This window comes from Strix aluco, chromosome 19, assembly GCF_031877795.1.
Source record: "Strix aluco isolate bStrAlu1 chromosome 19, bStrAlu1.hap1, whole genome shotgun sequence".
Taxonomy (NCBI): domain Eukaryota; kingdom Metazoa; phylum Chordata; class Aves; order Strigiformes; family Strigidae; genus Strix; species Strix aluco.
Window position 1 is genome coordinate 4,715,550 of NC_133949.1, and position 27,960 is coordinate 4,743,509.

At 56.2% G+C, this 27,960-nt stretch overlaps 2 protein-coding genes across 7 annotated transcripts; both read left to right on the plus strand.

Moving 5' to 3' along the window:
- Positions 1 to 572: 572 nt before the first annotated feature.
- LOC141932093 (ribosome maturation protein SBDS) lies at positions 573 to 4,445 on the plus strand. The gene is made up of 5 exons (XM_074845131.1): positions 573 to 755; positions 1,189 to 1,318; positions 2,012 to 2,212; positions 2,795 to 2,959; positions 3,603 to 4,445. The coding sequence occupies exons 1-5, from the start codon at positions 628 to 630 to the stop codon at positions 3,729 to 3,731; spliced, it is 753 nt and encodes a 250-aa protein (XP_074701232.1). The 5' UTR covers positions 573 to 627; the 3' UTR covers positions 3,732 to 4,445.
- A 2,788-nt stretch (positions 4,446 to 7,233) lies between these two features.
- On the plus strand, positions 7,234 to 27,601 carry LOC141932331 (fas-binding factor 1 homolog). 6 transcript variants are annotated; one of them, XM_074845745.1, is made up of 30 exons: positions 7,234 to 7,417; positions 8,638 to 8,851; positions 9,182 to 9,209; positions 9,865 to 9,906; positions 10,227 to 10,317; positions 10,755 to 10,815; positions 11,330 to 11,380; positions 11,520 to 11,664; positions 12,237 to 12,314; positions 13,022 to 13,141; positions 14,018 to 14,171; positions 14,394 to 14,530; positions 14,895 to 14,997; positions 15,144 to 15,539; positions 16,401 to 16,478; positions 16,776 to 16,870; positions 17,579 to 17,637; positions 19,130 to 19,264; positions 19,467 to 19,567; positions 19,998 to 20,204; positions 20,972 to 21,100; positions 21,857 to 21,996; positions 22,295 to 22,413; positions 22,545 to 22,667; positions 24,729 to 24,905; positions 25,645 to 25,821; positions 26,012 to 26,149; positions 26,255 to 26,387; positions 26,711 to 26,865; positions 27,456 to 27,601. In XM_074845745.1, the coding sequence occupies exons 2-30, from the start codon at positions 8,756 to 8,758 to the stop codon at positions 27,537 to 27,539; spliced, it is 3,552 nt and encodes a 1,183-aa protein (XP_074701846.1). In that variant the 5' UTR covers positions 7,234 to 7,417; positions 8,638 to 8,755; the 3' UTR covers positions 27,540 to 27,601. The 6 variants fall into 6 exon arrangements, with proteins under 6 accessions (XP_074701846.1, XP_074701847.1, XP_074701848.1 ...); XM_074845746.1 differs by having other exon boundaries at positions 20,997 to 21,104; XM_074845747.1 differs by having other exon boundaries at positions 20,997 to 21,104; positions 26,756 to 26,865.
- The last annotated feature ends 359 nt before the right edge of the window (positions 27,602 to 27,960 follow it).

The window sequence follows — 27,960 nt, forward strand, 5'->3', positions numbered from 1 at the left end:
TAACCCTGAAATGCACAAGTTTCCCTCAAACTCGCTAGCTTCTGTGTGGAGAGCTCAGATACTAAAACCCAAAGCACTTGCCTGCCCGTCTGCACCCTCCGAGCCCGCCCCATTTCATTCTTCCTCCGCGCTCGCCTCCACCACGTTCCCCCCCTCCGGCACGAGCCCTCACACTCACGCCCCGCGGCCCCTCTGCCCCCGCCATTACCCACCTCCCAGCTCTCTCCGCCGGCACAGACACCCCCATCTGTGACACCCCCATCTGTGACACCCCCTGCACACACCCCCCGCACTGTGGTTCCTCTCACAGACACCCCCCCTCCCCTCGCCGTTATTACCCCTCATAAACACACTCCCGCTGCCCTCGCCGTTGTTACCCCACACACATACACACTCACCCCCCCGCCCAGGCGCCCCGGCCCACAGCCCTCACCGAGGGAGCCCCACGGCCATAGGTCCCCCCCACCGGCCGCTCCCGCCCTCTCTCCCCGTTTCCCTCCGGACGCCTTTCGCTGCTTCCACGGGGGGCGGGGATAGGCCTAGCGCCGGCCAATGGGGTGGCAGCGCGGGGCGGCCCCGCCCCCCAGCCCCGGCCCCGGCCCAGACCCCGCCGCCGCCATCGCCATCATGTCCATCTTCACCCCCACCAACCAGATCCGCCTCACCAACGTGGCCGTGGTGCGGGCGCGGCGCGGCGGGAAGCGCTTCGAGATCGCCTGTTACCGCAACAAGGTCATGGGATGGCGCAGCGGGGCGTGAGTGACGGGCCGGCACCGCCGGGGGCTGCCCGAGGGCGGCTGGGGGGGGGAGGCCGGGGGGAACCCGGCTGTGGCGGCGGGAGCTCAGGGGGGGACCCGGCTGTGGCGGGGGGTGCCCCGGCTGCGGAGGACGTCGGGGAGCAGGAGCCCCGCGTCGGGCCCGGCCGTGGAGCCGGGGAGCTGGCGCGGCACCCGGCTGTGCAGCCCGGGGGTCGGTGCGGCCCCTGTGGAACCGGGAGCGGGGAGCGGCCCGCGGCGCTGGGCGGTTCCCCTGCCCTGCCCTGGGCAGCGACATCCCGGGAGCAGAAGGCTCCGGGCTCCCCTGACGCAGCCCTTGGCGGCAGCAGCGCTCGTTTCTCCTCGCCCCGAGCTCGCGGCTCTTCGGTGCGTCGCTGCCTTCCCAAGTTTCTGAGCCTGTCCCGATCTCTAGCGAGAAAGATCTCGACGAGGTCCTGCAGACGCACACGGTGTTTGTCAACGTTTCCAAAGGCCAGGTGGCAAAGAAGGAGGATCTGGTCCAAGCGTTTGGGACGGATGACCAAACAGAAATCTGTAAGATGGTGGGTCTCACACAGTTTGCTTTCTAAAAGCCGGGAGGAAGCTTTCCGTGTGTTTTCTGTAAGGGGCACGCAGACTCGGTCGGTGGGTTTGTTACTGGGAAGTTGCTGTAGAAGGCGAGTGCTGCTGTGGGCGACAGGGTTGTTTCTTTGTTAAGAAATGGGCAGCCAGGAGGGTACGTCTGTGGTACAGGCTCAAACTGTACAGATGCGCCTGGCTGAGGAGAGCTGGCAGTGTTCTGTGTAACGTCCAGCTTCACGCACTGGCGGCTGTGGAGACGGAAAAAAGTTCAACAGTGCTGAAGAGTTTCTCACCTGAGATATATTATCAAGGAGTCAGCGAAAGGAAGGGGCCAGTTGCTCACTTGAGCCAGTTCAGTTCAGTGTTCAGAACAGATGGGACTTAGTCCTTCCCGGTGGGATGTGCGCTGTGGGCCTGTGGGTGATGAGCATCCAAGTAAATCTGCGCTTGTCTTTTTGTAGTTCAGTGCTTCTGTGGTGGGTTTCTTGTCTGAAATCTTTCCAGCGTTGTCTGTGGTGATGATGTACGTTATTAATACCGTTATTCTTTTTCTGCCCTTCACGTCTAACCAAACCCTTCAAGCAACTGTTAAATTTGACGAGGGTACTGGAGTTTTTGCTCTTTAGTCAAACGTGTGATGTTTATCAACTGGTTTCTTCCTTCTGACTGTACAGATTTTATCGAAAGGGGAGCTGCAGGTATCGGACAAAGAACGACACACACAGCTGGAGCAGATGTTCAGAGACATCGCGACTATTGTGGCTGACAAATGTGTGAATCCTGAAACAAAGAGGCCGTACACAGTAATCCTTATAGAAAGAGCCATGAAGGATATTCACTATTCTGTCAAACCACACAAGAGCACGAAGCAGCAGGTCAGTTTTGCTGCAAAATGAGCTTCTGCTCAGAGGTGTTGTCTCTAAGGGTAGTTTCTCTCTTGGCAGTGGCAGAGGGAACAACAAAGCCTTGTGGTCTAAAGCCCACAGAGTGATTACTCAGGCGGTTGGCAGTTAAAGGCTGGGTACAGACAGCTTCTGAAACTCACGAGCTTTGTTTTCCAACAGTTCAGGGAAGGGAGAAAGAAAGAAATGAATTAAAGCAGCAACGCTGGTCCGCGTGGAACAGAAATACAAGTTTTATCATTTATTTCAACTGAGGTAGTAGATCAGGCTTTGCACCTGATCCGCGTGGGTTTGTGTTGTTTTGCGGCGTAACTGCTATTTAACATTATTTCAGACAGGTTGTTGAAGTATTGGGAATGATCACAAGCAGCAAGAACTCTGCGTTTTTTTGGTTAATCTGTCAAAACAGCGTAATGGCAAACTCCCTGCATCAGAGAGGTGGTGATCAGGACTGAGAGATGTGTCTGAAGCTACTGCAGAGGCTTTGAGATGTTGATCTGTGTGGTGTTTTTCAAGCAGGTGTGTGAATGCTCTTTGTTCTTAATGTCTTTGCAGGCCCTGGAAGTGATCAGGCAGTTAAAGGAGACCATGCAAATTGAACGTGCTCACATGAGGCTGCGATTTATTCTTCCAGCAAAGGAGGGCAAGAAACTGAAAGAGAAGCTCAAGCCACTGATTAAAGTTGTTGAGAGCGAAGACTTCCATGAGCAGTTGGAAATTGTAAGCAATGCAGCAGTCCGTGGGTTTCATGCTTGGTTTGGCTACTGCTGTACAGATTACTAGAAGATGAATTCATATGTGGAAGATGTTTGGATAAACTGCAGGTTTACCAGAGATTCTAAATCAGAGGTGTAGTTTGCAGTTGCTGATTTCACGCAGTGCTAGTGATGGAAGCTTGGAAGTAGCTTCCTCCGTTATACAGAGACGCTGCTTCAAGCTGAGGAGAAGCACAGTGTCATTTCTCCTAGCAGTGATGATCCTACAACAGTGACAAGTTTCTCTGCTTATACAGAATGTTACTGTTACTTATTTGGTGGGTCAGGCCTGTATTTTGACAGTGGTTAATGAGTTTTTTAAAACATAGTCTATGGGCGAGCAATCTTTGGCGTTAGTAGAAATCTTCCTGAGAACAGATTAGAATCTAGCAATGCCACTGTCAAAAGACACGTCCAGCACGGCTAAACGAAACTGCAGAACTTCTGTGGAAAGATTACTTATTTTGAAATAGCTTATCAACTCTGCCAAGTCCTTCTCAGTAACCAAACAATGTGTTTTTTTTAATGAAAATGAATGTTAGCCCTTGAGCAGGGGCTGATGAAAATCAAGGATTACTGCTTGACTTCTGAAATGTGGAACGTTTCAGGTGTGCCTTATTGACCCCGGCTGCTTCAGAGAGATTGATGAGCTGATCCGGAGTGGGACCAAAGGGAAAGGAACACTGGAAGTGCTCAGTCTGAAAGACGTGGAGGAAGGAGATGAAAAGCTTGAGTAATGAAAACCTTCCCGCAGCGCTTCTACTTCAACACCGTGCTACAAACTGACTGGCATCAGCCACTCTTCTGTTAGGCCTTTGTGTTTTTTCCAATCTCTTGCTGCCAAATATGTTCTGACACTAATCCTTTGGGATTTTTCCATGCAGTGTGGGTTTTTGTATCATTTTACACTTGCTTGGTTTACAAATGCATTTGCCTGCAGGAACATTCTGTGTCAGAGTTGCCCGGATGAGGATTGAGTTAGGGCGTGATACGGAGGTCACTCTGGTGTCGGTTTGCTTTAAGGCTTGTTCTTGGAGAGGGTCTGACTGATCCAGTGCCAATTGTTTTTACTGTAAGTTGTCAGTGTTGAGTGGAAGGTTGCAGAGGGCACGGAGAGGTGGGTTTTGTACGTCAGGGGAAGAACCTTAAGCAAAGAGAGCTGCATGTTCCCTTCTAAACAGGTGCCAAGTGTGGATCCTGTCTAAAAACCAGTCTCTTGGCAGCATGAAAACTGACTTAGACTTCCGTAATTGGCTGCTTGATAATTAGAGTGCTTTAAAGGACCACTCTAAAAGGTTTCCTTCACTGGATATAACAGCACTTGCTGACATAGGAAAAATGTTCTGCAAATAACTTATTTGTAACATATATTTAGCTACATTAATAAAAATGAGTTATCATCTATCTATATATGATAGGTATGAGAGAAATAAAATAATTATTTGTGTTAATAGTGTAGGAGGTGTCTCTGGCCGTGGCGATGCTTTTTGCAGGCTGAAGGAGCAGCCTGTGCTTGTGAGCTGTTCTCGTTCACGTGCTAAAATGAATGTGGAACGGGCAGTGGTGGCCTCTGGCCATGGAGCTGGACGGGCTGTTGTTGGGCTTGGGAGGAATGACAAAGACCTGCTCTCTGAAACCTGCTGGAAAAAGGGTACAACGGGTGGTTGGGGGCACCCAAAGCTCTCGTGGAGCACCCGCTACTTCTTGCCAATTTTTCTTGTTGGATTCGATCAGGAGCAGCCCCCGCTTCTTGATGCCTTCCCAGGTGAGGACAAGGCCGTGGTCTTTGTCATCAAAACCAGAGGGGTCTGGAGGAGAGAGCAGAGAGGAGCGGGCTGGGGAGGGTCTGCGGGGCCACCTCCACTGTGCCCATGTCCCCAGGGAGATGTGGCTCGTTTTGGAGGGCTGGTGGCATCCCAGAGAGCCCCGTGCCAGGCCCTCGGGCACAGGCACTGCTGACGGGCTCTTCCAGCCCAGCATCCCAGGGTGACCTGCAGGACCTGGGGATGCCACCACTGGGGTCCACCCCCAACACTGCTGGGACTTCCCCTGAAGGTCTGGAGCTGCAGGGCGGTGGGTTCACCTCCACTTGGGTAAAAGAGGGCAGTGAGCTGCCAAAAGCTCCTTGTCTGCTCCAAGAGCATCCCCTTTCCATAAGTGCTGAGCCTCTTCTGCTCCAGCATAAGTGATTTCTGTGTCAATAATGACACTTGTGACCTGCACTCTTCTTGAAGAGTACTGAAAGGAGCAGTCTGTGGCTGTGGTTTCCAGTCTGATTAACAATGGACTCCTAAAACCGCCGCCTTTTGTGAAGGATTGACAACCCGCATGGTGAAAGCCATAGCAGATGGGCCTGTGTGTTATTACATCTCAAAGCCAGACGTTTCCCCAGGGATTCTCTGGAAGAAGCAACTTAAGTACAAGCAAACAAGGCAGGAGCAGGGCTGGCTTTGTCCTGTGCCTAGCTTTGGTAAATATGAGCTTTTTTTGTAACCTGAACTTGTAATGTTTCCAATTAGCCATTTACCAGCAGTGCCAGTGCACCACGCTGCAGAGGCTGCTGGGGTTGGATTTGCTAAATCGGTCACTAATTCAAGTTCAATTAATGACTGAACAGGCCTGGCTGGGCTGCAGGGCAGTGCCAGGTGGGGTGTTGGGGGCTTTTCCTGGGCCCAGGCTGCAATTCCTGCTGCGGCGCTTCCCAGGAGCCAGGGCTGGCCTCGAGCTGTAACCGCAGGGCCTGGCCTCCCGCAGGTACCTCCTGCTGGAACTGGGTTCTGGGTGACTGGAAAGGACAACTGTGATTGTCCTTTATCAATTAAACACCATGACAGGGCTTTAAAGCCCAGCGGGGCTGATTATTTGTGCCCAAGTCAGCTTGCTGTCTTTAAAGGTGTGTTTTGGTGGTGTAGCAAACCCCCTGTTCCCTGGGTGTCCTCAGGCACCTGGAGACTCCCGAGGCCCTGTGGCACTCAAGCACCGGCTGGCTGGATGGTCCCAGAGAGTGGTGGTCAATGGAGCTAAATCCAGCTGGCGGCTGGTCACACGTGGTGTTCCTCGGGGCTTGGTGTTGGGACCATTTCTGTTGAACATCTTTATGGGTGATCTTGATAAGGACACAGAGCGTATCATCGGTGAGTTCGCAGATGACACTAAGGTAAGCAGGAGTGTCGATCTGCATGAGGATAGGGAGGCTCTACAGAGAGACTTGGATAGATTGGATCGGTGGCCAACGTCAACGGGATGAGCTTCAACAAGGCCAAGTGCCAGGTCCTGCACTTGGGCCACAACAACCCCCTGCATGGCTACAGGCTTGGGGAGGTGTGGCTGGAGCTGTCTGGAAGAGAAGGGTCTGGGGGTTCTCATTGACAAGCAGCTGAACATGAGCCGGCAGTGTGCCCAGGTGGCCAAGAAAGCCAACGGCATCCTGGCTTGGATTAGAAATAGTGTGACCAGCAGAAGCAGGGAGGTGATAGTGCCCCTGTGCTCTGCACTGGTGAGGCCACACCTGGAGGGTTGTGTCCAGTTTTGGGCACCTCAATACGAGAGAGATCTCGAGGTGCTGGAGCGAGGGCAGAGGAGGGCAACGAGCTGGGGAAGGGCCTGGAGAATAAATCCTGTGAGGAGAGATTGAAGGAGCTGGGACTGTTCAGTGTGAGGAGGAGAAGGCTGAGGGGAGACCTCATCACTCTCTACAGCTCCCTGAAAGGACGTTGTAGAGAGGTTGGTGCTGGTCTCTTCTCACAGGGAATTAGTGACAGAACAAGAGGGAACGGCTTTAAACTGCAACAGGGGAGGTTCAGACTGGACATGAGGAAAAAATGTTTCCCAGCAAGAGTGGTCAGAGAGTGGAATAGGCTGCCCAGGGAGGAGGTGGAGTCCCCATCCCTGGGTGTGTTTAAGGGCCGTTTGGATGAGCTGTGGGGGGATGTGGGGTAGGGGAGAACTTTGTAGAGTCGGGCTGAGGGTTGGACTCGATGATCCCGAGGGGCTTTTCCAACCTGAATGATTCTGGGGTTCTGTGACCCGGCACAAGCCTGCGGCTGCTCCCCCCCGCCTCCTGCCCGGCCGCTGGGGTCGAGGTGTCCGGGAGGGGCAGTTGCAGCCTTTGGGCACCTCGCACCGCCCGAGCTCTTCCCCAAGCTCCGGGGGGGGGCGGTGGAGCCGCAGGGCCGGGGCTCCCCCGAGCCCGCCGGGAACTACATTTCCCATCGCCCCGTGACGGGAAGGGCTGGGCCGGGGCAGCCGGGGCCTGTGGCCTCCCCGGGGCGTGCTGCGGGCGGGGCTTTGCGGCGCTACCGGCGCGGGCCGCTGTGGGACCGGCGGTGAGGACACGGCCCCGGAACGCCGAGGCCCCGGGGTCCGGGGTACCGCAGGGCCGGTGGGGGCCGGAGGGCAGTTGGGTGCCCAGCGGGTCGGAGAGGTGGGGGCGCCCAGGGGGGCCGCGGCGGGTAGGACTTGCTCCCTCAGGTTATTTTGCAGTGCGAGACTGTTTTGGGGAACGGGGGGTGGTTTTTAAGACTCAGCTTGAGCCTTGTTTCCAGCGGCTTGGCGAGGCGGAGGAGCAGAGAATCCCAGAATCCCAGAACCATCTGGGTTGGAAAAGCCCTTGAGGCTCCTCCAGTCCCACCATGAACCTCACCCTGACCATTCCCAACTCCACCAGATCCCTCAGCGCTGGGTCAACCCGACTCTTCAACCCCTCCAGGGATGGGGACTCCCCCCCTGCCCTGGGCAGCCCATTCCAACGCCCAACAGCCCCTTCTGCAAAGAAATACTTCTTGCTTATAATTCCAACTGAGAAAATTGATGCTTTCTCATTCTCCTTCCAGCCATATCTAACACTTCCTAGTTTTCAAGCATTGCTCATTTGACATGGGATATTAAGTAGTGACAAGAAATGTAAAATCCATAATGTTATTTTTACAAAGGTAGTTCCAAACTGACGTGCGGAGTCACGACTTTACAACCAGTAAGGTTATAAAGAAGGTATGTTTATTCAGCGCTGGGTGCACGGGGGATCGCTCCTCCACAAACGTGCACATTTTGGAGCGAAAAGCAGCTCCTTTCTATAGTGTAAGTGTTTACATATTCATGATAATCCCGAGAATAGGGAGAGATATTACAATTAGTTTTGAGAAATCATTATCACAAATCCCGCCCCAAGTCCCTCCCCGTTGCGCCTGCGCAATGTCTCCTGATGGTCTTGGGCAGGGGTCTTCAGGATGAAGATTGAAGATTCCTCTTCTTCCTCTTATGACTTTTCACCCAATTAGGTCTCTTCAGCATGTCAATTTAGCATTCTTTGAATTCCCCTTCCTTATCTTGGGACTCAGTAGTTGCAGCTCCTCCCTTATCTCAAGAGCCCATCCTGCTGAGAGCCCACCCTGCTGAGAGGCCTGCATCTATTTCGTTAAGGTTTCTCACTTCAAAACCATCTGCCATTTCTTAACAGGTCACAAAATTTGGCTGAATTACAGGTTATTAGATCACGTATTTATTTTTAACTATTTAATCTGCTTTTACATTTCCTTTTATTGTTCTTGCTGGAACGATACTATTTTTGATAAATAATTTTTTTCATGAGGCTGTTTTGGTTTTACTGCAATTTGTGTTTGCTATTCTGAATCATTTTTTTTGCAGTTTTCTCAGTGTAAATTCAGCAGTGCAGTGGGGCCCCGGCAGGAGAAGAGGTAAAGAGAGGTGCCACGGGCAGGAACGGCAACCGAGGAGACCCTTCTGTCCCTGCGGGTTGGTGTGGATGTCATCCACGGTGGTAGAGCATCCTGCAACGTGGAGATTGGAAGAACCTGTAAACTCGGTTGCTGGAGCAGGGGAAGGCTGGGACGCTGCGATGGTGAGTGCGATGGGGTGCGAAGGCAGCCCTGGGAAATCCAGATTTGCTGCTCCGGCCCCTCTGTTTGGAGGCAGAAGTGACCCCGAGGGCTTCAGCCCCGCTGGCGGGCAGGAGGGGCTGTGCTCGCTGCTGGCTCTGAAGTTGTAAATCTCTCGGAGGTTCCAGGCGTTTCAGGTGCCATTTGCCGAACAGTGTGGGCAGGAGGAGGGGGGCTTCGCTGTTGCTTATGGGATGCTCTGGAGAAACCTGCCCCTGGCTTTATCGTGTTTTGAGAAGGTCCAGGCCAGACCTGCTTCATTTTCTAATGAGGGAATTTGTCTTTCTCTGTAGGCCGCAAAACCCCAGAGAGGTTTAAGAGGTACGTAGCCTGGCACGTGTTCCTTTCACTGTCCATAGGTGCTTTGTTCTGCTGGGAATGTGGGGGACAGAGGAAGGGGGGCAGCGGGATCAGGTGGGGGTCCTGGCTACAGCGATGGTTCATGGTCCTTGTCTGAAGAATGCAGTTGAGTGCATCATCTCATTCCCAAACCAGAGATATTCACCTGCCTCTCCCATCGAGTGGGTTTGCTTACCGGGGTCCTACAGTCCTTTCCTGCTGGCTTTCCCCAATCCAGGGCAGAATATATGCCTTTATTTCAGTTCTTCGCCTCACCTAATGCCCAGGTGCTTGTTTGGAGGCCTCTTGCAGCCCCTGATACTGAAGCAGCGCTTTTGGGGTTGCCCAGGGACTCTGAGACACTGTGGGGTGAGAGCTCACAGATGAAGGGCTGCCTGTGGCCAGTGACTGAATAGGAAGCAGCTGGCTGCCTTGATAAGGGGATCTCCTTTCTGGCTAAGTGAAGCAAAATCTTTTATACACAAAATACTGGATCAAGTCCTGACAGTTCTCTCCTTACGCTGGTGGTGCTTGAGACCAAACCTTTATTCCTGGGGGATTTCAAAAGCACAAGCCAATTGGGAGCTTTTCTGCACCTGCGTGGTGAGCTCAACACCTTTAATTTGTCTGGTTTCAGAGTCTGTCGATGACTTGCTTGGCGACCTCCTGGGATACGACGGTAAAAGGAACCTTCTTTGCCTCTGAAAGGGCAGCATCCTTGTCCTCTTACTCCCCTCTTGGGAGCAGGAGGTGCTGGTGCAACAGCCCGTGATCTCCGAGGGGGCTCCAGCTGTGAGGGGGGAGGAAGCAGCAAGCAGGGTTTCCCAGAGTCAGAGGTCGTTGAAGAGGCTGGACGTCAGCTTGGGAAGGCCCAGTGAAGTTCATCTCTGATTAAAAGCCTCTGTGGCCCGTAGGGAGACAGCAAATCCGCCTTTGGGGTGCCCAGGTCAGGAATATGCCCGTGTCCATCATCCTCATGTCTCCCTGTCTTGTTTCCAGACGAAAGCCCTGTTAATTCTGTGAGAACTTCCCAGCTGGCCAGGGGCAGCAGTGGGAGAGCCCGGGGCACCAGCTCGCCGGCCAGCCAGAGGTGAGTGCCTTTCAGACACAGCCTCTTGCTCTTGGAGATCTCTCTGTGCTCCCCAGGTCCTTGTGACCTGCCCCGTCCTCAGCTTCTCCCCCTCGCTCCCTGCCCCGACAGCGATTGCCCGGGAAGGCGAGTTACCGGTGATGCCTTTGGGAACTGGGAGCCCAGAGCCTGAAGCTCTCCAGCAGGAGCTGGGTGCGCCCAGCCCGGTACATCTCCTGTACATCTGCCTTAGGAGAGTTGCTCGCTTAACTGCAGCAGTGCCAGCACTCCCATCTTTTATGCTGGTGCTATTTTCGCCTCCGTTTCTGTTGCACGCCGTGGCTGCCGCAGTGTGCCCGTGCGGTCCCCTCCGCCTGCCGCCACCTGGCCTGGCTGTCCCCAACATGCCCTTACTGAGCTCACGGGTGCTGTTGCTGACCCCTGGGCTTGTGTCGCAGGTCCTTTGTAGAGGAGGATTTCTTCAGCAGATTCCCTGCAGAGGACGTGGAAGCTGCAGAGGTGAGCCCAAATTTTGGGAGAGAGCCTGGGTACCCGGAGGGCTGGGACTGAGGCGGGCCAAGCTTGCCCCTGGTGTCACCCCAGCCAAGTCAGCAGTGGGATACTGGGGGGAACCGTGAGGTCTGGCTGAAGAGGTGACCCCTCTCTGGCATGGCTAGGGGGGAGATGGGCGGGGGGAGCGGGTGGGAGAAGGGCTTCTGGATGCCCTGGGTGAGCTGGAGCAAAGCCAGGGGGGCACGTCGTGCTGCAGCCCAGCCCTGCTGGGTGTCTTTAGAGGAAGCGTTGCAGGAAGGACCCTCACCCAAAGCACCGGCCTGGGTCTTCCTGATGCTTCTCCCAGAGGCAGTAGGATCTCAGCAAAGGAATCAAGGCACAGGGGGTTTCCAGTGAGGGACTGGGTATGTATCCTCCCATTCCAAACAATGAGGAAAACCAGGGGCTGGAACATGGAAGCGAGGGATGAGGAGTTTCCAAAGTCTGCTTGTCTCTGATCTCTGCCCTCCTTGGCACACAGGGATCCAGTGCCTCCGGCGGAGAGCCCCAAGCTCTGCTGCAGAGCCTGAAGGTCAGTGCAGAAATACCCTTGGTCTGAGCCCTGCGTGGGCTGCAGCTGTGGCCTCCAGCACCAACCTCCAACGGGAGAAGCAGCAGTGAGGCAGGAGTAGCACTCGCCCTGGTCCCGTCATCATCCTGTTGCTTTCCAGGACATGGACAACCTGGAAGCTGATCTGCTGGGAATATCGAGACCCGATTCTGGGCCAGGGAAGCCAATCGTGAAAGGTCCTGGGAAATGTGACTCCTCAGGAGGAGCAGTAAAAACCGCAGGGAAGCTGCTAGCTCCTGGGAAAGGTAAAAAGGAGATTCTGCTCTTCTTGTCATAGCCTGATTCCAAACGAGCAGGGTGTATTTTCTGCTGCGATAGGGAATGAAAAGTGGATTTGTTCCCTAAAATCTTTTTTTCTGGTCCATTTTGGGGCTGTCCCGGGCACAGAGTGTCATTCTGGCCGTGTGTTGTCCCTTGGTTGATCCTTGGCCCGGATCTTGTCGTGCTGTGATAACATCACTGCCATCAGCAGCCACAACAGCCGCGCTGCCGCCTCCCACCAAACCCCACTTGGCTGTTGCCTGGTGCAGGTCAAAGACCAGGGATCTGCCTGGTCTGCATGAAAGGAGAGCCAGGGGGGTGCATTTAAGATATGCCTGTCTCCAACCTGTCCTGCTCTTTCCCAAGCCCTTTTCTCCTTCTCTGCCTTCAAGGAGGCCCCTCCGGAGAGATTCCCACCCCACAGGGCCATGAGGGGACTGTGTGCCACAGGATGTGCTTTTAGGGGGCTGCCACCATAAAAGTGACCTTCAGCCAGGGTGGGAAGGGGACATCTCTGCAGTACCTTGTCTGTGAGAGCTGGGGCCTCTCTTTCTAGGAGAGTCTGGACCTGCGATGGAGAAGCCACAGTCATCCTTCCCTGCTTCCCAGCAGTACAGGGAATTTAACTTTGAAGGTAGGATGTCACTTCCCTTCAGCACATGGATGTGTGGGGGCAGCTGAGGACTCTGTCCTTGCTTTTTGCCCATAGCTTGCCTTTTCTGTCACCCAAAGGCTTGGCTGTTTAATGACATAGAGCATCCCTCGCCCCTGCGATGCCTGTGCAAAGCTCATCCCTTAGAGGTGACCAAAGGAAAAAAAAAAAAAGACTGCTCAGTGTCGGAGGCTCTCCCCAGGGTGGAGCTGGGAGAGGATTCCTGAGGGCATTTGCTTTTTCAGCCATGCTTTGGTTTTTAATGCCTGTCTGTAGCACTTGGAGACCCTTGTATCGGGGAGGGGGGGATTCTGTCCCCCTTCCAAAGAGGGGGGCTGTTTTCCTGGCACAGCTGAGATCTGGCTGTCAGAGCCTGCGCTTTAACCGAGGTCAGCATCTGTTCCAATCACTAATTATCTTTAGGTGATTTAGGTGGGCTTTCTGCTCCCCTTTGTCATTGCCTAAAGAGTGGTCAAGCGTTACAGTGCCCCAGTTTTGAGATACTCAAGGATATCTCAGGTCTGTGCAGGGTCTGTGTTCGTGGCTTTGGGCAGAGATGATCTCCTGTCCCCATGTGCTCATGGTTTGGCTTAGCACAGAACCGTTGTTCTAAATAACCTTGTTTTTGTTGTTTTGTTTGTTTTTACTGTTACTACTCTCCTTTTCTGCCCCTACGGGGTAATTTCCAGATTTAGATGATCCTTTGTCAGGGCTTTTGTCTGATGAGGAGCAGGATGCTCCCAAGAAGCCATGTCCAACAGGCACTAAAAGCATCTCTGAGAAAAAAACAGAACAGAGCAAAGAGAAAGGTAAGCAGGGTTGCTTGATGCATCCTCTTTGTATTAAATGAATCAGCAGCCTGGCTGAGTTTGTGTGATGTCCAAACGTTAAATGAAAGCCAGCTAGTGGCATCTCTTGTTAACCACTATGGTCCTTTAGAGGGCAGCTAGGTAGCAGGGTTACAGCTGGTAACAGCTCCCCGAGTGCTCAATATTTCCAGTGTGCTACAGGTTACAGAACTGACCTTTCCTTTCTGGGAATTCTTTCTGGGAGTCTCAGATCTTCCCTTGGACCTCATCCAGCCTGTTCTGCATGCTGCCAGATGAGAACCAGTGTTCTGGGTCAGGATTTGGGTGGCTGAGGGCATCGCTGGTCCACACCAAACCACAGTTGCACCTCTGGGTAGGATCCAGCTGCACTGTGACCGTGTTACAGGCACTCGTCTCTCTTGTTGCTGCAGCAGGGATGCCAGTGGGTCTGGTAGTCCCCACAAACCTCCTTTCACCCTGATAAATCCACCCTGGACACAAGTAGCAGCTGGTGGGTTGGGGCAAGGACTAAGGTGCATTGGTGGAAGAGGGACTTTGGGTGAAGGTGGGGAGGAATTATCTGAGTGGAAACTTGCAAAGCTGAAGAAGCTGCTGGTGTCCGTCAGAGCTGGAAACCCCAGTGTTAGTGACACCCAGCAATGTCCCATCAGTGGCCACGGACCAGGCAGTAGCACGTTGCCACTTTGTCACTTGCTGTGAGATTTGGTCACCAAAAATGGCTACTTAAAAATGACTCTGTAAACGGTCCTGAGAGATAAGAGCAGGCAGGGCTGCTCTGATCTCTTGTTGAAAAAAAAAAATAATAAAAAGACAAGCCCAGCTCAAACCTCCTACCATGTGTGATCCCACCCACAGAGCCACCCCCAGCCCAGATGTCCCTGTGCACTGCAGCCCCAGTCCAGAGCAGGAAGGAGCTCACGTTTGAAGATGATGGTGACGACCTGATGGCTGCACTGGGCCTTGGCAGTGGCCCAGGAAGAGATGAAAAGCAGACCAAGAAGGCAGAAGAGTAAGGGCAGTGAAGGGGCGGCGGGAGTAAAGGAGGGGATGGCTTGTGTCTTGAGATGGTGCCACCATGGTGGGTGGGGGATGCTGAGCTTCTGCCTGTGGGTCCCAGAAAGGGGCAAGAGCAGCCTTGTTTCCCAGAGAAGAGCCAGAGCAGGCTGGCAAGGCTGTGTGAGGAGGACCAGCCCTGCCTCTGGGAGAAACCCATCTGCTGCTGTGTCCCCAGCAGAGAGGAGGTCCGGCCAGCCCGCGCCATGCTGGACGAGTTGCTGGGACGAGGCTCCGTGGCCAGAATCCTGGAAGAGCCAGGCCTGGGAGAGCGCCGGGAGTTCAAACTGGAGAAGAAGTACCAAAAGCAGCCGGGTGAGCGCAGCCGGGGACGCTGGTGGGGGCTGCAGAGGTGGCAGCGTTGGCTTGGGAGAGTGAGATTGATTTCTGCTGCCCTTGCAGGGGAAATGCCCTTCTGCCCTCGTGGCAGCCTGGCAGCACTTGCACAGGAGCTGTAACTCAGTTCCCTTTGGCTGTGGGCTGATTCCCAACAAAATTTTTTCCCAGCCACCCCGAGGAGGCCCCTTGCTCACCGATTTCTGGGCAAGACGTTTCCAGCGGTGTTTTCCCAGAGGCAGCACTGTCAGTGGGAATTGCAGGGGGGGAGGAGGAGGAGGGCTAGTGTCTTTGCAGCCGGCTGCTCCTCTGGGCGCTGACTCAAGGCCGCTTGTCTGAACAGAGAAGGAAGAGGGTTGGGACAAGGAGGATTTTGTCTTTGGAGCGTACCAGCCCTCAGTGGCCTCCACAGCCAAGGGCCGGCCGGCGAGGAGGCAGCCTCTGAGGTATTGTGCTCTCTGTGTGTCTGTAGCTCCAGCCACCGGCCACACTGCCCCTGCAGTGGAGCGGGCAGGGTCCCCCAGTGTCCCCTCATGGGCAGGGTCCCCCGGTGTCCCCTCGCGAGCAGGGATGCGACTGCTTCTCCTCACAGCAGGTTTTCAGCTGAGAACAGCAGCGAACCAAAAGCAGAGCCCCACTCCAAAGCTTCTCCTTCAGCCAGCCAGAGCCCCGCGCGGGGCTGCAGGACTGGAGGTGACTGGCTGGGCTTGAAAGATGAAGATTTTATGGATTTGGAGCTGTTGTCTCCAGCGAAGGCCAGTCCTGCAGGGCGCTCCCCCAGCCCTGCCACAGCTGGGCGGCCCGGCCCCACCAGACAGCTCCCGGGTGCAGAGGAGGCAGCCGCTAAACCTGATGCAGTGGAGGAGGAGGACTGGCTGAGCGCTGCCTTATCTCGCAAAAAAGCCCAAGCGCAGGCGAAGGCCCAGGAGAGGAATGCCAAGGCCTCGGAGGCCCCAGTTGAAGGGCTGAATCCCGGCTCTCCTGTCAGGTAAAGGCATGGTTGATGGCCGCAGCGCTCCTGTCAGCTCCGTGTGTAGCTGCTCCAGCAGGAGCTCTCAGAAACCCTGGGCTCAGATCTGAGAAATTAATTTTAAGCACTGTCTTGTCTCAGGTTGGGGTAAGAATGCAGGGCTTTGTCCCACTGATCCAGCCCGCAGTCCCATCACACCTCTGGGCTCTCCTGCCAGTTGTAGCCATCTTGGGATGGCACACAGTGCCGTGAGTCCTGCGGAGCTGTCCTGGATCAGCACACCCCCACCAGCTCCTCCCTGTGCTCCTCGCTTGTATAAACAGACAAAGGGACCTAAGGAAACAGTTGGGGAGTCAGGAGTCCTTGAGAAACAAATGAAGCAAAACACCAGCAAGGCTTTGAAACAAACAAAGCAAAGCACAAGCAAAGCTTTCATACATCACGTCACAGTTTTAGTCTCAGTAATTGTCAGAAATTCGTTTGAGCCCTTTCATTCCCTTTCATTTTCATTCCCTTTTCTTCCTCCTAGTTGAGGCAAAGCACCTCCTCCAGCTGAGTTGACACAGACCCAAGTCCAGACTCGTGCCACTGAAGGGGACTGGGAAGCGAATTGCAGACAGAGAGCCCTGTGGCGTGGGCAGGGCTGTGTTAGCTGGGGCTGCTGCTGCCCAGGGGAAGGGGGTGGATGCAGCAAGGAGGAAGAGCAGTGATGGAGATTTTGAGGTGTCTTTGCTCCCTCTGCAGCCAAAAGGCTGAATCCTGCTGCAGCTGAGTGGGACAGAGGCTTTCCCCTGTGAGGCAGGAACTGGTGTTGGGGGAGAGGATCTTGTCTTTTCTCACCTCCTGGGCTCTCCCACATCGGATGCTTTTTGCTTGCAGCCGGCCAGCAGCCTCCCCAGGAGCACGGCCGCAGGCAGCCACCGTGCAGGACGAGGCAGCGAGCACAGACAGCTCCGGGTAAGGCCGCCTTCGCCTTTCAGGCGTGCTCCACGGGAGGGGTGTCCTGCTGAAAGCAGCTGCGTGTGGGAGATGGGGCAACGGGGAGGGCTGGTAGCCAGCGGGGATCACGTGCCCTGGCACCTCTGTAAGCGGGAGGGCAGGCGGCTCTGAGGGATCGTTGGGCTCTTGCCTGTCTGGTCACAGTGGGACTGCCAAGCTTTAAACTCCCCGAAATGCGGAGCAGGAGAACATCTGTGCGCACCTCTCTGAGCTGCAGCGCTGCTGTGCATCACTCGTGTCTCTGTGCCCACGCAGGCCACCGCTCCTCTGGCTCAGCACCGCGGAACAAGCCTCAGCTCCCCCGTCGGAGGCGGCGCAGGGGGATCCCTCCAGAGACGCCAGCGCCCCGGGTGCGTTTCGTGTGGTTGTCCAGTTTGGGCAGCAGGAGGCAGAGAGGGTCCCCCCAGCCCTGCAAAAACAACCAGCACAAAAAGGCAGGAGCTGCAGCATCCCCTTGTCCGTGTGAACGCTGCCCGGGCTTTGCCCAGCCGTTGCTGGATGGGGTTGCCAGGCTGCAGGATCCCACCATCCCTGTGTCGTGGCGCGGTGGGGACACGGTGCTGGGGCGCGCTGAGCTCCGCAGCGCTGCCTGTGGGGTTTCAGAGGGCTGCCGGGGACTTGCTCTCTCTGAGCAATGGGTGGGCCTAAGTTCGTGCTGTCCCTTCTCTCTCCCTCTTTCCTCCTGCTGCCCCAACACTCGTCCCACTAGCGCTGTGTGCTGGCAGACCCCCTCCTGCCCTAGGCTGAGGCTGAGCACCACTTCAGAGGCCACTGCAAGTGGCTGAGGGGACCCAGCCTCCTCCCAAGTTGATGGAGATGGAGGAGGAGCTGTGCTTTGCCCCCAGACTTACTCTGCAGAGCAGAGTCCCCCCCACTGTGTATGGGGTGGGGTAGGGATGCGGGTCTGAACAAGCCCGTCTGAGCCTCCATCCCCATCCCCAGCTGCCAGAGCGGGGCAGGACCCTTCTCGCTCTGCCAAGGAGACACAGGCTCTCGTCCTTCTGGGAGGGAATGGTTCCCCTTGGCCTGTCTGAATTACAGACTTGTTCCATTTTCAGTCCCCGCAGCCTTGTTCCTGGGAGAGCAGGAGACGCAGCGCCCTGCCCCGCTGGCTCAGGTAGGTCTGCTGGGCCTGTGCCCCCAAGAGGTGCAGGATTGGGGTGGTGATCGTGAGCCCTCCCCTGCCAACTCCCTGGGCAGGAGGATGGCTGTGCCCCACTTTGCACCCCTGGGAGCCTGTGTGCATGGAGGCAAAGGCTTTGGAGAGCCCCGAGATGCCACGAGTTGTATTTGTCAGGCCAAAGCGTGTGTGCTGTGGCTGCTTTGTAAATCGTGTGCGTTGACAGCCCTGCATTGCCTGAGCAGTGGTGACAGAGTTCCCCAGGCATCTCTGTATTCTATTAATAAGACATCAGAGCCTCCAGCTGGCGAAGGACTTTTTCTTCAGCTGATTTTCCCCAGCACGGTGGTGGAGATGCTCTGAGCTTGTTTCTAGACAACCGAAGGGGAATCGGAGCCTGTGACAGGGAGGGCAGCTCTTGCTTGGTGTCATCGAGCTGGGCCTCCTGGCCCAGCCCTGGTGGCAGGACACACGCTGTCTCCCAGAGGACTCACGGTCTTATCCTCGAGTCTGTCCCCAGAGAAGGAAGAGTCCAGCACGCTTGTGTCTGGGGTAGGGGCTGCCGAGTGTCACCTGGGCAGCAGCGGGGTTGGGCTGGAGATGGGTAGAGGAGGGACTGCAGGAGGCTGGGGCTGGGTTGCCATTCCCGGGCTGGGAGGAGACGCTCTCCCCAGGGCTTTACCTCCCCGAGAGCGTCCCTGTGTCTCCACAGGTTAGCACAGCCAGGGCACAGCTGCAGGCGAGGCACGTGCCTGCCTTTGGGGGCTGATGGCCCCACCCGTTAAAGAATTTCGCCAGACTGTGGGTATCTCTAGGCCGGCTTTATTAACAACTCAGAGCTGGGCCAGCACCTCAGGGAGTGGCAGTGGCTAACAAAAAACGCCTTCTATAGATATGATTCTACATAACATTATGCAATACAAAAAACTCTTTGGTGTTTTCCCACGAACTCTCAGCTCTTAATTCTTCATCAGTTTCAAAAGTCCATTATATTCCACAGCTTCAGCTGATTCTCATTGTTCTGTTCCAATTCTTGCTTCAGGGTCAGGGTCATCTTTTGGGTCATCATCTTTATCTTTCTTTCTCTAGTTTTCATCTCACACAATTTTGAGAAAGACTTCAAGATGTTCTATTAAAAGCTCAGGTAGAGCAAACAGTTTCTATGTACTAGATTCTCTTAATCTAGCAAAACACCTGTGTTTAGATAATCATCCATTGTTAAAAGTGTCTCTGTATGATGAGCTGGACTGGGTTTTAAACCAGCCTTGGGTTGGGACTATAGAAGCAGCAGGCTAAGAACACTTTTCAGGCCTGTTGAGCAGCTTTCTGGTTGCCTTGGTAATATTACAAGATAGCTCAGTCCTGAACACATTTCCCTAGGCCTTAAAATCTATTTCAGATATACCAGAGGTTATGTTTAAAATTCTTCTACAGCACCACAAAGCCCCCGATCCTGAAGGGCGTGGGTCTTTTCTCTCCATCCCTGTAGGCAGAGTCCCCAGGCTTGGGCTTGCTGCATGAGAGGAGACTGGGGGCTCCCACTGCCCAGCCCCACGAGGATGCGACGGGCTGTCAGGCAGCACTGCTCCATGCCCAGGCCCGTGTGGCAGAGCTGGAGAGCCAGGTGAGCCCCACCGCCTGCTGGATGGGGGAGCAGGGGGGAGCCAGGGGCAGGAGCAGGGGCCATGCCTGCTCCCAATGGCATCAGGGGGCCAGGACAGAGAGGAGGAAGCTGTCTGTCCAGAGAAGGCTGCGGCCAGCAAGTGCTGCTGTGGGAGCTCTGTCCCCTGGGCGGCACAAGGACCTTCTCCCCTGGTGCCCGGCAGGTGCGGACACTGGAGCTGGCACGGGCACAGGACAGACTCTTGCTGGAGAGCCTCCGGCAGCGGCACCAGGAGGACCTGGATCTCCTCGAGAGCAGCCACAGGTACCCACAGGCGAGAACACGTGCTTCCCTCCTCTGCCAGGGCCTTGCCTACAGCCCTGTCCCTCTCACCGGGGCGGGGAGCGCTGGGGTGCTGCCCGGATCCGTGCCTGGGGCAGGCAGGCCCAGAGCCGTGTGGGTGTGGAGCTGGTGGGGGCAGAGAGGAGCCCCACGGGTGAGCCAAGGTGGGGTCCACTCTCACCGACACCATCCTGTGGGGGAGAAGGAGGAGGAGCTGATCCCATGACCAACATGTCCCCAGCCAGGGCACCACCCTGGGCAGTAAGGGCTCCGATTGCGGAGAGTCGGCATGTTTCCCTGCGCCCCCAGCGCCACCGATCTGCTCCGAAATCCCTGCGTGTGCTTTGGGTGGAGATGCCTGGCTATCGCCCTGAAAGTAACACTTCATCCTGGCCATGACCTCTGCGGGCAGGAGCCAGGTGAAGCTGCTGGAGGAGACCTGCAGGCAGCGGGAGCAGAGGCTGCGGCAGGAGAAGGAGCAGCTGGCGGCTCAGCTCCTGGGGCAGAGGCAGGAGGCAGAGCAGGCACGGGCAGAGCTGCTGGCGCAGCACCAGCAGCACCTGGCCGCGCTGGAGCAGCGGAACGCGCTGGAGCTGGAGCGGCTGCGAGAGCTGCAGAGGTGAGAGTGGCACGAGCGGTGCATGCGTGGGGCTGGTGCTGCTGGTTGTGGCAGAGGAATTGGGGACACAGTGAAAGTTCTTTAGCGCCAGGACAAGAGGGAATGGCCTCAAGCTGCGCCAGGGCAGGGTCAGACTGGCTCTTAGGAAGGATTTCTTTGCAGAAGGGGTTGTTGGGCGTTGGAATGGGCTGCCCAGGGCAGGGGGGGAGTCCCCATCCCTGGAGGGGTTGAAGAGTCGGGTTGACCCAGTGCTGAGGGATCTGGTAGAGCTGAGAATGGTCAGTGTGAGGTTCATAGTTGGACTGGAGGAGCTTCAAGGGCTTTTCCAACCCAGATGGTTCTGGGATTCTGTGAAAGGAGAAAGGAGACTCCAGAAGCGCTGGGCTGTGGGCAGTTGGGTGGCTTTTGGAATGGGGATTTGCTTTGTAGCTGGACAGAGAGAGATGTGGCTGGAGATGTCCTTTCAGAGTGAATTCATTATATTTTGAAAGGTGCTGAACCCAGTGTTTTATTTCCCCCAAACCCCTTTTATCAAGGTCAGTGAGTCACTGATGTCCACATAGTGGGGGTCAGTGAGAAATCAGTTTTTGGTGGAGAAGCCCATCACCCCCAGCTGTGGTCTGTGCCAAATGCAGATGCCTGTCAGTGGGATGCCCCGGCACAGACCCTCATGCCAGCTCAGCTCCTGGGACCTGGTTCCCAGGCCCTTGGCCAAGCCTCTTCCCCGGTGCCTGTCCCGGGGAGCCCCAGTTTGTAACAGCCCGTAGTGGGCTCCTTGCCCGTGTCCTGCAGGGTGTCTGTGCAGGAGCTGCGCAGAGACCACGACGAGCAGCTCCAGCGGCTGAAGCGACTGAAGGACCAGGAGGTCGATGCGGTGACCAGCACCACTTCGCACAGCAGGTACCGATGGCCGGTGTCGCGTCCCCACGTTGGTCCCTGGCCACGGTGTTCCCTGTCCTACAGGGAACCAGCCTCAGACCGTGGCACCAGAGGCCGTCCCCTCTCCCAGCCCCTGCCTCCAGGGACGCTGAGCTCTGCTGATGCAGGAATGCTGCTCTGCTTTGCCCCAGAGAGGTTTGGGGCAGGGCTGCCCGGCCTTTCACAGAATCCCAGAATCATTCAGGCTGGAAAAGCCCCTTGGGATCACCGAGTCCAACCCTCAGCCCGACTCTACAAAGTTCTCCCCTACACCACATCCCCCCACAGCTCATCCAAACGACCCTTAAACACATCCAGGGATGGGGACTCCACCCCCTCCCTGGGCAGCCTATTCCACTCTCTGACCACTCTTGCTGTGAAACATTTTTTCCTCATGTCCAGTCTGAACCTCCCCTGTTGCAGTTTAAAGCCGTTCCCTCTTGTTCTGTCACTAATTCCCTGTGAGAAGAGACCAGCACCCACCTCTCTACATTGTCCTTCCAGGGTGCTGTAGAGAGTGATGAGGTCTCCCCTCAGCCTTCTCCTCCTCACACTGAACAGTCCCAGCTCCTTCAATCTCTCCTCACAGGATTTATTCTCCAGGCCCTTCACCAGCTTTGCTGCCCTCCTCTGCCCTCGCTCCAGCACCCTTGGCCCACCATACGTCCCCCTCTTCATTGCGGGGAGATGAAGTGTGTCCCCCCAGGGTGACCCCCCCTTGCTGCTCTCCGCAGGACTCTGAACGGCGTCATCGAGCAGATGGAGAAGTTCTCCAGCGACCTGCGTGACATCTTGCACAGGGTGGAGGCCACACACCACATCACCTCCCAGGAGCTGGCCATGGGGGCACAGAAGCAGCAGAAGCAGCTCAAGGGTACGTCTGCTGTTCCTCTGCGCCAAAATGGCCACGGGGTCCCCGCCGGGGCTGGGGACACCCAGGAAATGGGGAGAAGTTGCTCTGAGTTGACCAGAGGCTGGGAGCCAAGGCTGGCAGAGCCTTGCCTGCCTTGGTCACTGGGCATCTCGGGGTCTTTCCTTTCCCAAACGGTGTCCTGGGGGAGGTGCAGAAGGTGCTGAGCACAAACATGTGCAGTTTTTCTGTAAATCTGGTGTGGACAGAGCGGGGCTTCCCTCTTCATGCTGCTCATGGCCCCGCTGCTGCCTCTCCCCAGTGCTCCAGGACAGCCTGTGGCAGCAGCAGAGGGACTCGGAGGAGGAGCGGCGCCGACTCCAGGAGGTGGTGGCTAAACTGGAGGCCAGGCTGGGGGACCAGACTCGGCTGCTGGAGCAGGTGAGCCCAGCCTGTGTCCTCTGCCTGGCTCAGCCCTCCTGTCTGGGGATGGGCCGTTGGTCTTGCCCACGGGAGGTCCCTGGCCTGGAGCCTGCGAATGGCATCTGTCTGTCCTCTGTGTCTGAACCCAGGAGCGACAGAGGGTGTTGGCAGAGCGCTCCAGGGCGGAATCACTGCAGCACTGGCTGGAGGAGGAGCGGCGAGTTGTGACCCAGCAGCTCTCCGTGGAGCGAGTGGAGCTGGAGAGGGCGAAGGTGAGGTGGGGCGGTGTTTTGCTGATTAAGGATACCAATGAAACTCGGACACCAGAGTGAAAAGAGTAGGTGTATTTTACTGGTGATAATGAAATAATGTAACAGTAAAACATGCAGTAAGAAAAGGCAGAATAATGCACCTAAAGCAACAAATAGGAAAATACAGTGTAATGCATCAAATCATCACTACACGATGGGGAGAACAGTGATTAAGAAAGATCCGTCACCACTTGCATATGTTACCAACATCCAGCCCCGCAGGTGCTGGGCAGCCCCGGGTGCAGCGAGGATTTATTGAGCCTTTCCCAGGGAGTGGGAAATCCTACGCGGGGCGTCCACCCGTAGCTGAGGCATCCAGAGTCACTGTGAGCAGGTCCGGCCTTATGTACCCAAAAATCAGCAACCCAGAATAACTGACACCTTTGTTTTGAGCGGAAAATTTCTGGTTTCATTCTCCTGTTGGATTCCGCCTGAAGCCTGGCCAGGGCTTGGGGGGGAGAACCAAGGGAGGCCAAATACTTGGGTTCTCAGCCTTGAACAAGGCTAAGAAAGGAAAGCTGGATACATTCTCTTGGCCTTTCATCCTCACTACTGATTATATTCTGTCTAAGCTGCGTCTTTCACTGGTGAGTTTACATATTTTGTTAATGACTACATGCTAAGTTAGCAGCTTCGGCTCAGGGCCTGTTGTTCAGGCTGCAGTATTTCAATGCTTCAGCACTTTTTACATCAGCAAAAGTGGGTTGTTATAACTTAGTGCAATACCTACTAGCACAATGGTTATCAGTTATCAAATATACAGGATTCATCTATAGGTCAACTCTGGCTTGGGCCCGTTGTCCAAGCCTTAGCACTTCAGGTGGACATCTCCAGGTGCTTTTCACACATCCTGACCGGGGCTGTGCTGCGGTGTGTGGTGGAGGAAAGGGCTGGGTGCTGGACTGCAGCATCACAGAATCACAGAATCATCTTGGTTGGAAAGGACCTTGAAGATCATCCAGTCCAACCGTTAACCCAGCACTGACAGATCCCAACTACCCCAGATCCCTCAGCGCTGGGTCAACCCGACTCTTAAACACCTCCAGGGATGGGGACTCCACCACCTCCCTGGGCAGCCCATTCCAACGCCCAACAACCCCCTCTGGAAAGAAATACTTCCTAATATCTAGTCTAAACCTTCCCTGGTGCAACTTGAGGCCATTCCCTCTTGTCCTATCGCTCATTACTTGGGTCAAGAGACTCATCCCCCCTCTCTGCACCCTCCTTTCAGGCAGTTGTAGAGGGCCATGAGGTCTCCCCTCAGCCTCCTCTTCTCCAGACTAAACCCCCCCAGTTCCCTCAGCCGCTCCCCATCAGACCTGTGCTCCAGACCCTGCACCAGCTTCGTTGCCCTTCTCTGGACACGCTCGAGTCATTCAATGGCCTTTTTGGAGTGAGGGGCCCAAAACTGAACCCACTCATCGAGGGGCGGCCTCACCAGTGCCGAGTCCAGGGGTGAGATCCCTTCCCTGTCCCTGCTGGCCACGCTAGTGCTGACACAAGCCAGGATGCCATTGGCCTTCTTGGCCACCTGGGCACACTGCTGGCTCCTGTTCAGCCGGCTGTCAATCACCCCCCCCAGGTCCCTCTCTGACTGGCAGCTCTCCAGCCACTCCTCCCCAAGCCTGTAGCGCTGCTGGGGGTTGTTGTGGCCCAAGGGCAGCACCCGGCATTTGGCCTTAGTGAAGCTCATCCCGTTGGCCTCAGCCCATCGCTCCAGCCTGTCCAGGCATCCTTCCTCTGCCTCCTCAATCCCACACCCAGCTGCACGGTGAATTACCATCAGACCAGCCCTCTGGCACACAGGTGCGAGAGGCTGCTGTGTGCGTGCATGGTGCTGCAGCTTCTCAAGGAGCATGGGGCCAGAGCTTTCCATGCGGGGTTCACTCCAGGTGCTGGGGGCTTGAAGCAGCCTCTAGGTGTTGGCCGGGGTTCAGTGGCAGAGATGGGTTTAAAGGAGAAAAATGCTCCAGCAAAAGGGACTTAGTGCTTTCTCTCTCCCTCTCTGGCGATGCTCTCCAGAGCGCGTTGCTGGAGGAGCAGATGTCGGTGCTGCAGAAATGTGCAGAGGAGCGGCGGAAGCTGGTGGCCAAGTGGGCTGAATTTCACACCCAGCAGCCGCTGAGCAAGGAGCGGGACACGGCCCGAGTGCTGGGGATGGACTCCCAGGGAGAGGACCCCGTCAGGAGCCTGGCCAAGGTACCAGCAGAGCCCCTTCCCGTGGCCTCCAGCACCCCCTTGGCAGGCTGACGGGTGGGTCCTGCCTACAGGGGAGATGTGGAGTTGTTGGAGGCAGAGACATCACTGGGGGTGGTGAGAATCAGGCTGTTCCAGGAACAGCCTCCACCAGCTTGTTGGAGAGGTTGACTGAGGCATCAGTCACCTCTGTCTCTCCCCTTTGCCTGTGAGGGCTTTGGGCAGCCAGAGCAGGCGTAGCCGCCTCCGTTATGAGTCTGGTGAGAGGAACCCCCCCGTGGTGAGTTAAGGAAAACCTGCCCGTGCCATGGATATGGGTGCAGAGCCAGTTGTGCTTCCCCCTGGGGCTGTCCAGAGGGGACATATGGCACAGGCAGTGCAGCAGAGCTGCATTTTTAAGGGCAACCAGGGTGGAAAATAACCCTTGAGGCTGCGTGTTTCCACTGCTGACAAAGTGCTGTGCCTTGGGCATGTTCTAGGATGTGCAACATGGGGAGGGGCTCCATCCTTTCCCGGGAAGGGGGGTGTGTGTGTCTGTACAGTCCCAGCTCTGCCAGGCCCTGCTCCCCAAGGCTGGGGGGGTGAGGGTGCTGCTGGAGTACCTGCTGGTGTTGCTCTGCACCCCAAACTGGCACACATGAGAAGCTCAGCAGGGGCAGATCTTTCCCATCTCTTGGGAAGACACGAGAGAGCGTCCAGGGCGGAGCAGGTCATCCGCTGGTTTCCCCTGTGCCCATCCTAGGAGCGGGCAGAGGTGAAGATGCAGGTCCACATGCTGAGAGCCCAGGAGGAGCAGCTGGCGAGGGAGAAAGAGCTGCTGGACGAGGCCTGGCAGGAGCTGAAGCTGGAGCAGGAGAAGGTGAATGGGGCTGCGCTGCGCGTCCGGCAGCAGGAGGAGGAGCTGAAAAGCGTGACTGAGGTAAGCGGAGCATCTGCGCTGCCGTTCCCAGCTGCACACAGGCTGGCAGCAAAGCTGGGCTTTCACAGCCCTGCCAAAGCAGGGGCAGAAAGCCTGTCCTGGAAGGGGAAGGAGGGGATGCCTGAAGGAGTCCTGCCCCAGGGCAGCGAGGGTCCCTGTCCCCAGCCTCCCCAGCCGCTCTGCCTTGCAGCTCTCCTCCCAGAAGTACGAGGAAGGGCAGCGAGCCCTGCGGGAGGCACGCAGGGTTGAGTCGCAGGACCAGTCGAGGCTGCAGGCCCTGCAGCGGCAGTTGGAGCAGCTCAGGCAGCAGGAAGAGCATCTGCACCAGGCAAATACCCCCTCGCCTTCCCTTCTGGGCCTGGGGCCACCGTGCCAAGGGCCTGAACCTTTTCCAACAGCTTCTCTCTCTCCCTTTCTCCCCGGGATGGGGCAGGACCGGCTGAGCATGGCTCAGCAGAGGAGCCAGCTCCAACAGCTGCGCCAGGAGCTGCCCAACAGCCCCACGATGCTGCGGACCGCAGGCCGGGACTCCAGTGCCCCTGCGAGTGGCTTCTCCAGTGCGCTGTGTAAGGCTTTGTGCTTGCTGCTGGTGGGAAGGGGTGTGCTGGGGGGCAGATGCACTTGTATTCCACTTCTCAGGAGGCTTGGGCTGTTCCTGGGGGCTGTTTTAGTTCCCCTGTATATAAACCTCAGATGGGTGTTGGCCTCCTTGTCCTCTGAAGGAGCTCAGCGAAGCTCTGAGCCAGGGCAGTGCCAGGAGAGGGCAGAGGGGCCAGGAAGGGAGAGGTCGGTGGGTTTAAGCCCATTTGCACTGGGAGCGTGGGGAGGACCCTGCTGCAGGGACACGCAGGCAGCACCCAAAGGGATGCTGTGTTGTCTCGATCTGCAGTTCCTCTGACGGCGGCAGTACCACACAATCGGGCTTCTGTTCCAGGCTTTCCACCTGCCATCGGGAGCCTGGGAGGTATCAGGGAACTCCTGGCCATGGCCAGCTCCGCCGAGCTCAGTGCCACACTGGCGATGATGAAGTTCTGGGCCCAGCAGGTGAGGTGGTGGGAAACTGGGGTTGGAAGGGGCTTCAAACCAGCTGGGTGGGAGCAGGGCTGGGTGAAGCCTGATTTGAGCCTGATAGGAGACACCCCAGGCTGTGGCTAAGATCATTACTGAGCTGTGGGGCTGGGCGGGCTTGTAGAAGCCCCGGGCACCTAGAGGAGTGATGCCAGAAGCAAGGATGGGTGGATCCTCACAGCTGGTCTCAGGCCCATGGATAACGTCCTCCATGGGGTTGCCCTTGTCCTCGCCCTGTCCCTGGGTGGGAGAAGCCAGCTCTGCTGGCCTCTGGCTTCACAATGTCCCCATCCTCTCCCGTCAGCCCCCCGATTCCCTGCTGGGTCCTTCCCCAGGCGGGGCTGCTCTTTGAGGCTTCCGCTGTGGGTCTTGCTCAGAGTGTGTGGTTGTGGGATTGTTGGGGGGAGACCCCACAGCCCAGGGGGTACCACAGATGGGTACCTGCCCCCTGCTGACTGCAGGAAGGAGGGTTTGGGATGCTTCCCTCCCTCATGAGCGACACCCGGGACTGTGAGCCCCCTTCTGTGGCACTCTGATACTTCTTCCATCCATCCCTCTCTTTTCAGGACCACGCTTACTTAGAGAATGAGCAGTTCTTCCTGGAGTCCCTGAAGAAAGCGTCCTACAACGCTGCTTCTCTGCCAGGCTGAAGGGGTGGCGTCCCCATGCAGTGCCCAGGGGATGGCTGCTCAATAAACCCCCCTTCACAGACTCACCAGAGTTACTGTACTTATTCAAGCCTGGGTGCTTGGTGGACTTTTCCACAAAGCGGGCACACCAACAGCAGGTTTTTGTGCTTCTTTTATACACAAAAATCAGAGGCTTTTCCAAATACGCCTATTAGATACTAATTGGTTAGTGATTAACATACGATTAGAATATGGCTTACATCATGCTTCTACTACTACGCATGCTCAGGGAAAGGGTCTCAACCTGGGCAGCAGTCTTTTTGACCTCTCTGTGTGTCCGTTTTTTAGTATTATAACGAGGGTGGTTCACTTCCAGGACACTCAGAAGTTAGTTTCATTGCCACGTTAATTAATCGGTTGTTCACTTTGCCAGGTTGTCCAA

Excerpts from the sequence above, each read along its gene's own strand:
- LOC141932093 (XM_074845131.1), top strand. The coding sequence starts at position 628 with ATGTCCATCTTCACCCCCACCAACCAGATCCGCCTCACCAACGTGGCC. Across the intron at positions 1,319-2,011 it reads AAACAGAAATCTGTAAGATG|ATTTTATCGAAAGGGGAGCT; the intron begins GTGGGTCTCACA and ends CTGACTGTACAG. Across the intron at positions 2,213-2,794 it reads ACAAGAGCACGAAGCAGCAG|GCCCTGGAAGTGATCAGGCA; the intron begins GTCAGTTTTGCT and ends ATGTCTTTGCAG.
- LOC141932331 (XM_074845745.1), top strand. The coding sequence starts at position 8,756 with ATGTCATCCACGGTGGTAGAGCATCCTGCAACGTGGAGATTGGAAGAA. Across the intron at positions 14,172-14,393 it reads CAGACCAAGAAGGCAGAAGA|CAGAGAGGAGGTCCGGCCAG; the intron begins GTAAGGGCAGTG and ends CTGTGTCCCCAG. Across the intron at positions 19,568-19,997 it reads CTCCTCGAGAGCAGCCACAG|GAGCCAGGTGAAGCTGCTGG; the intron begins GTACCCACAGGC and ends CTCTGCGGGCAG.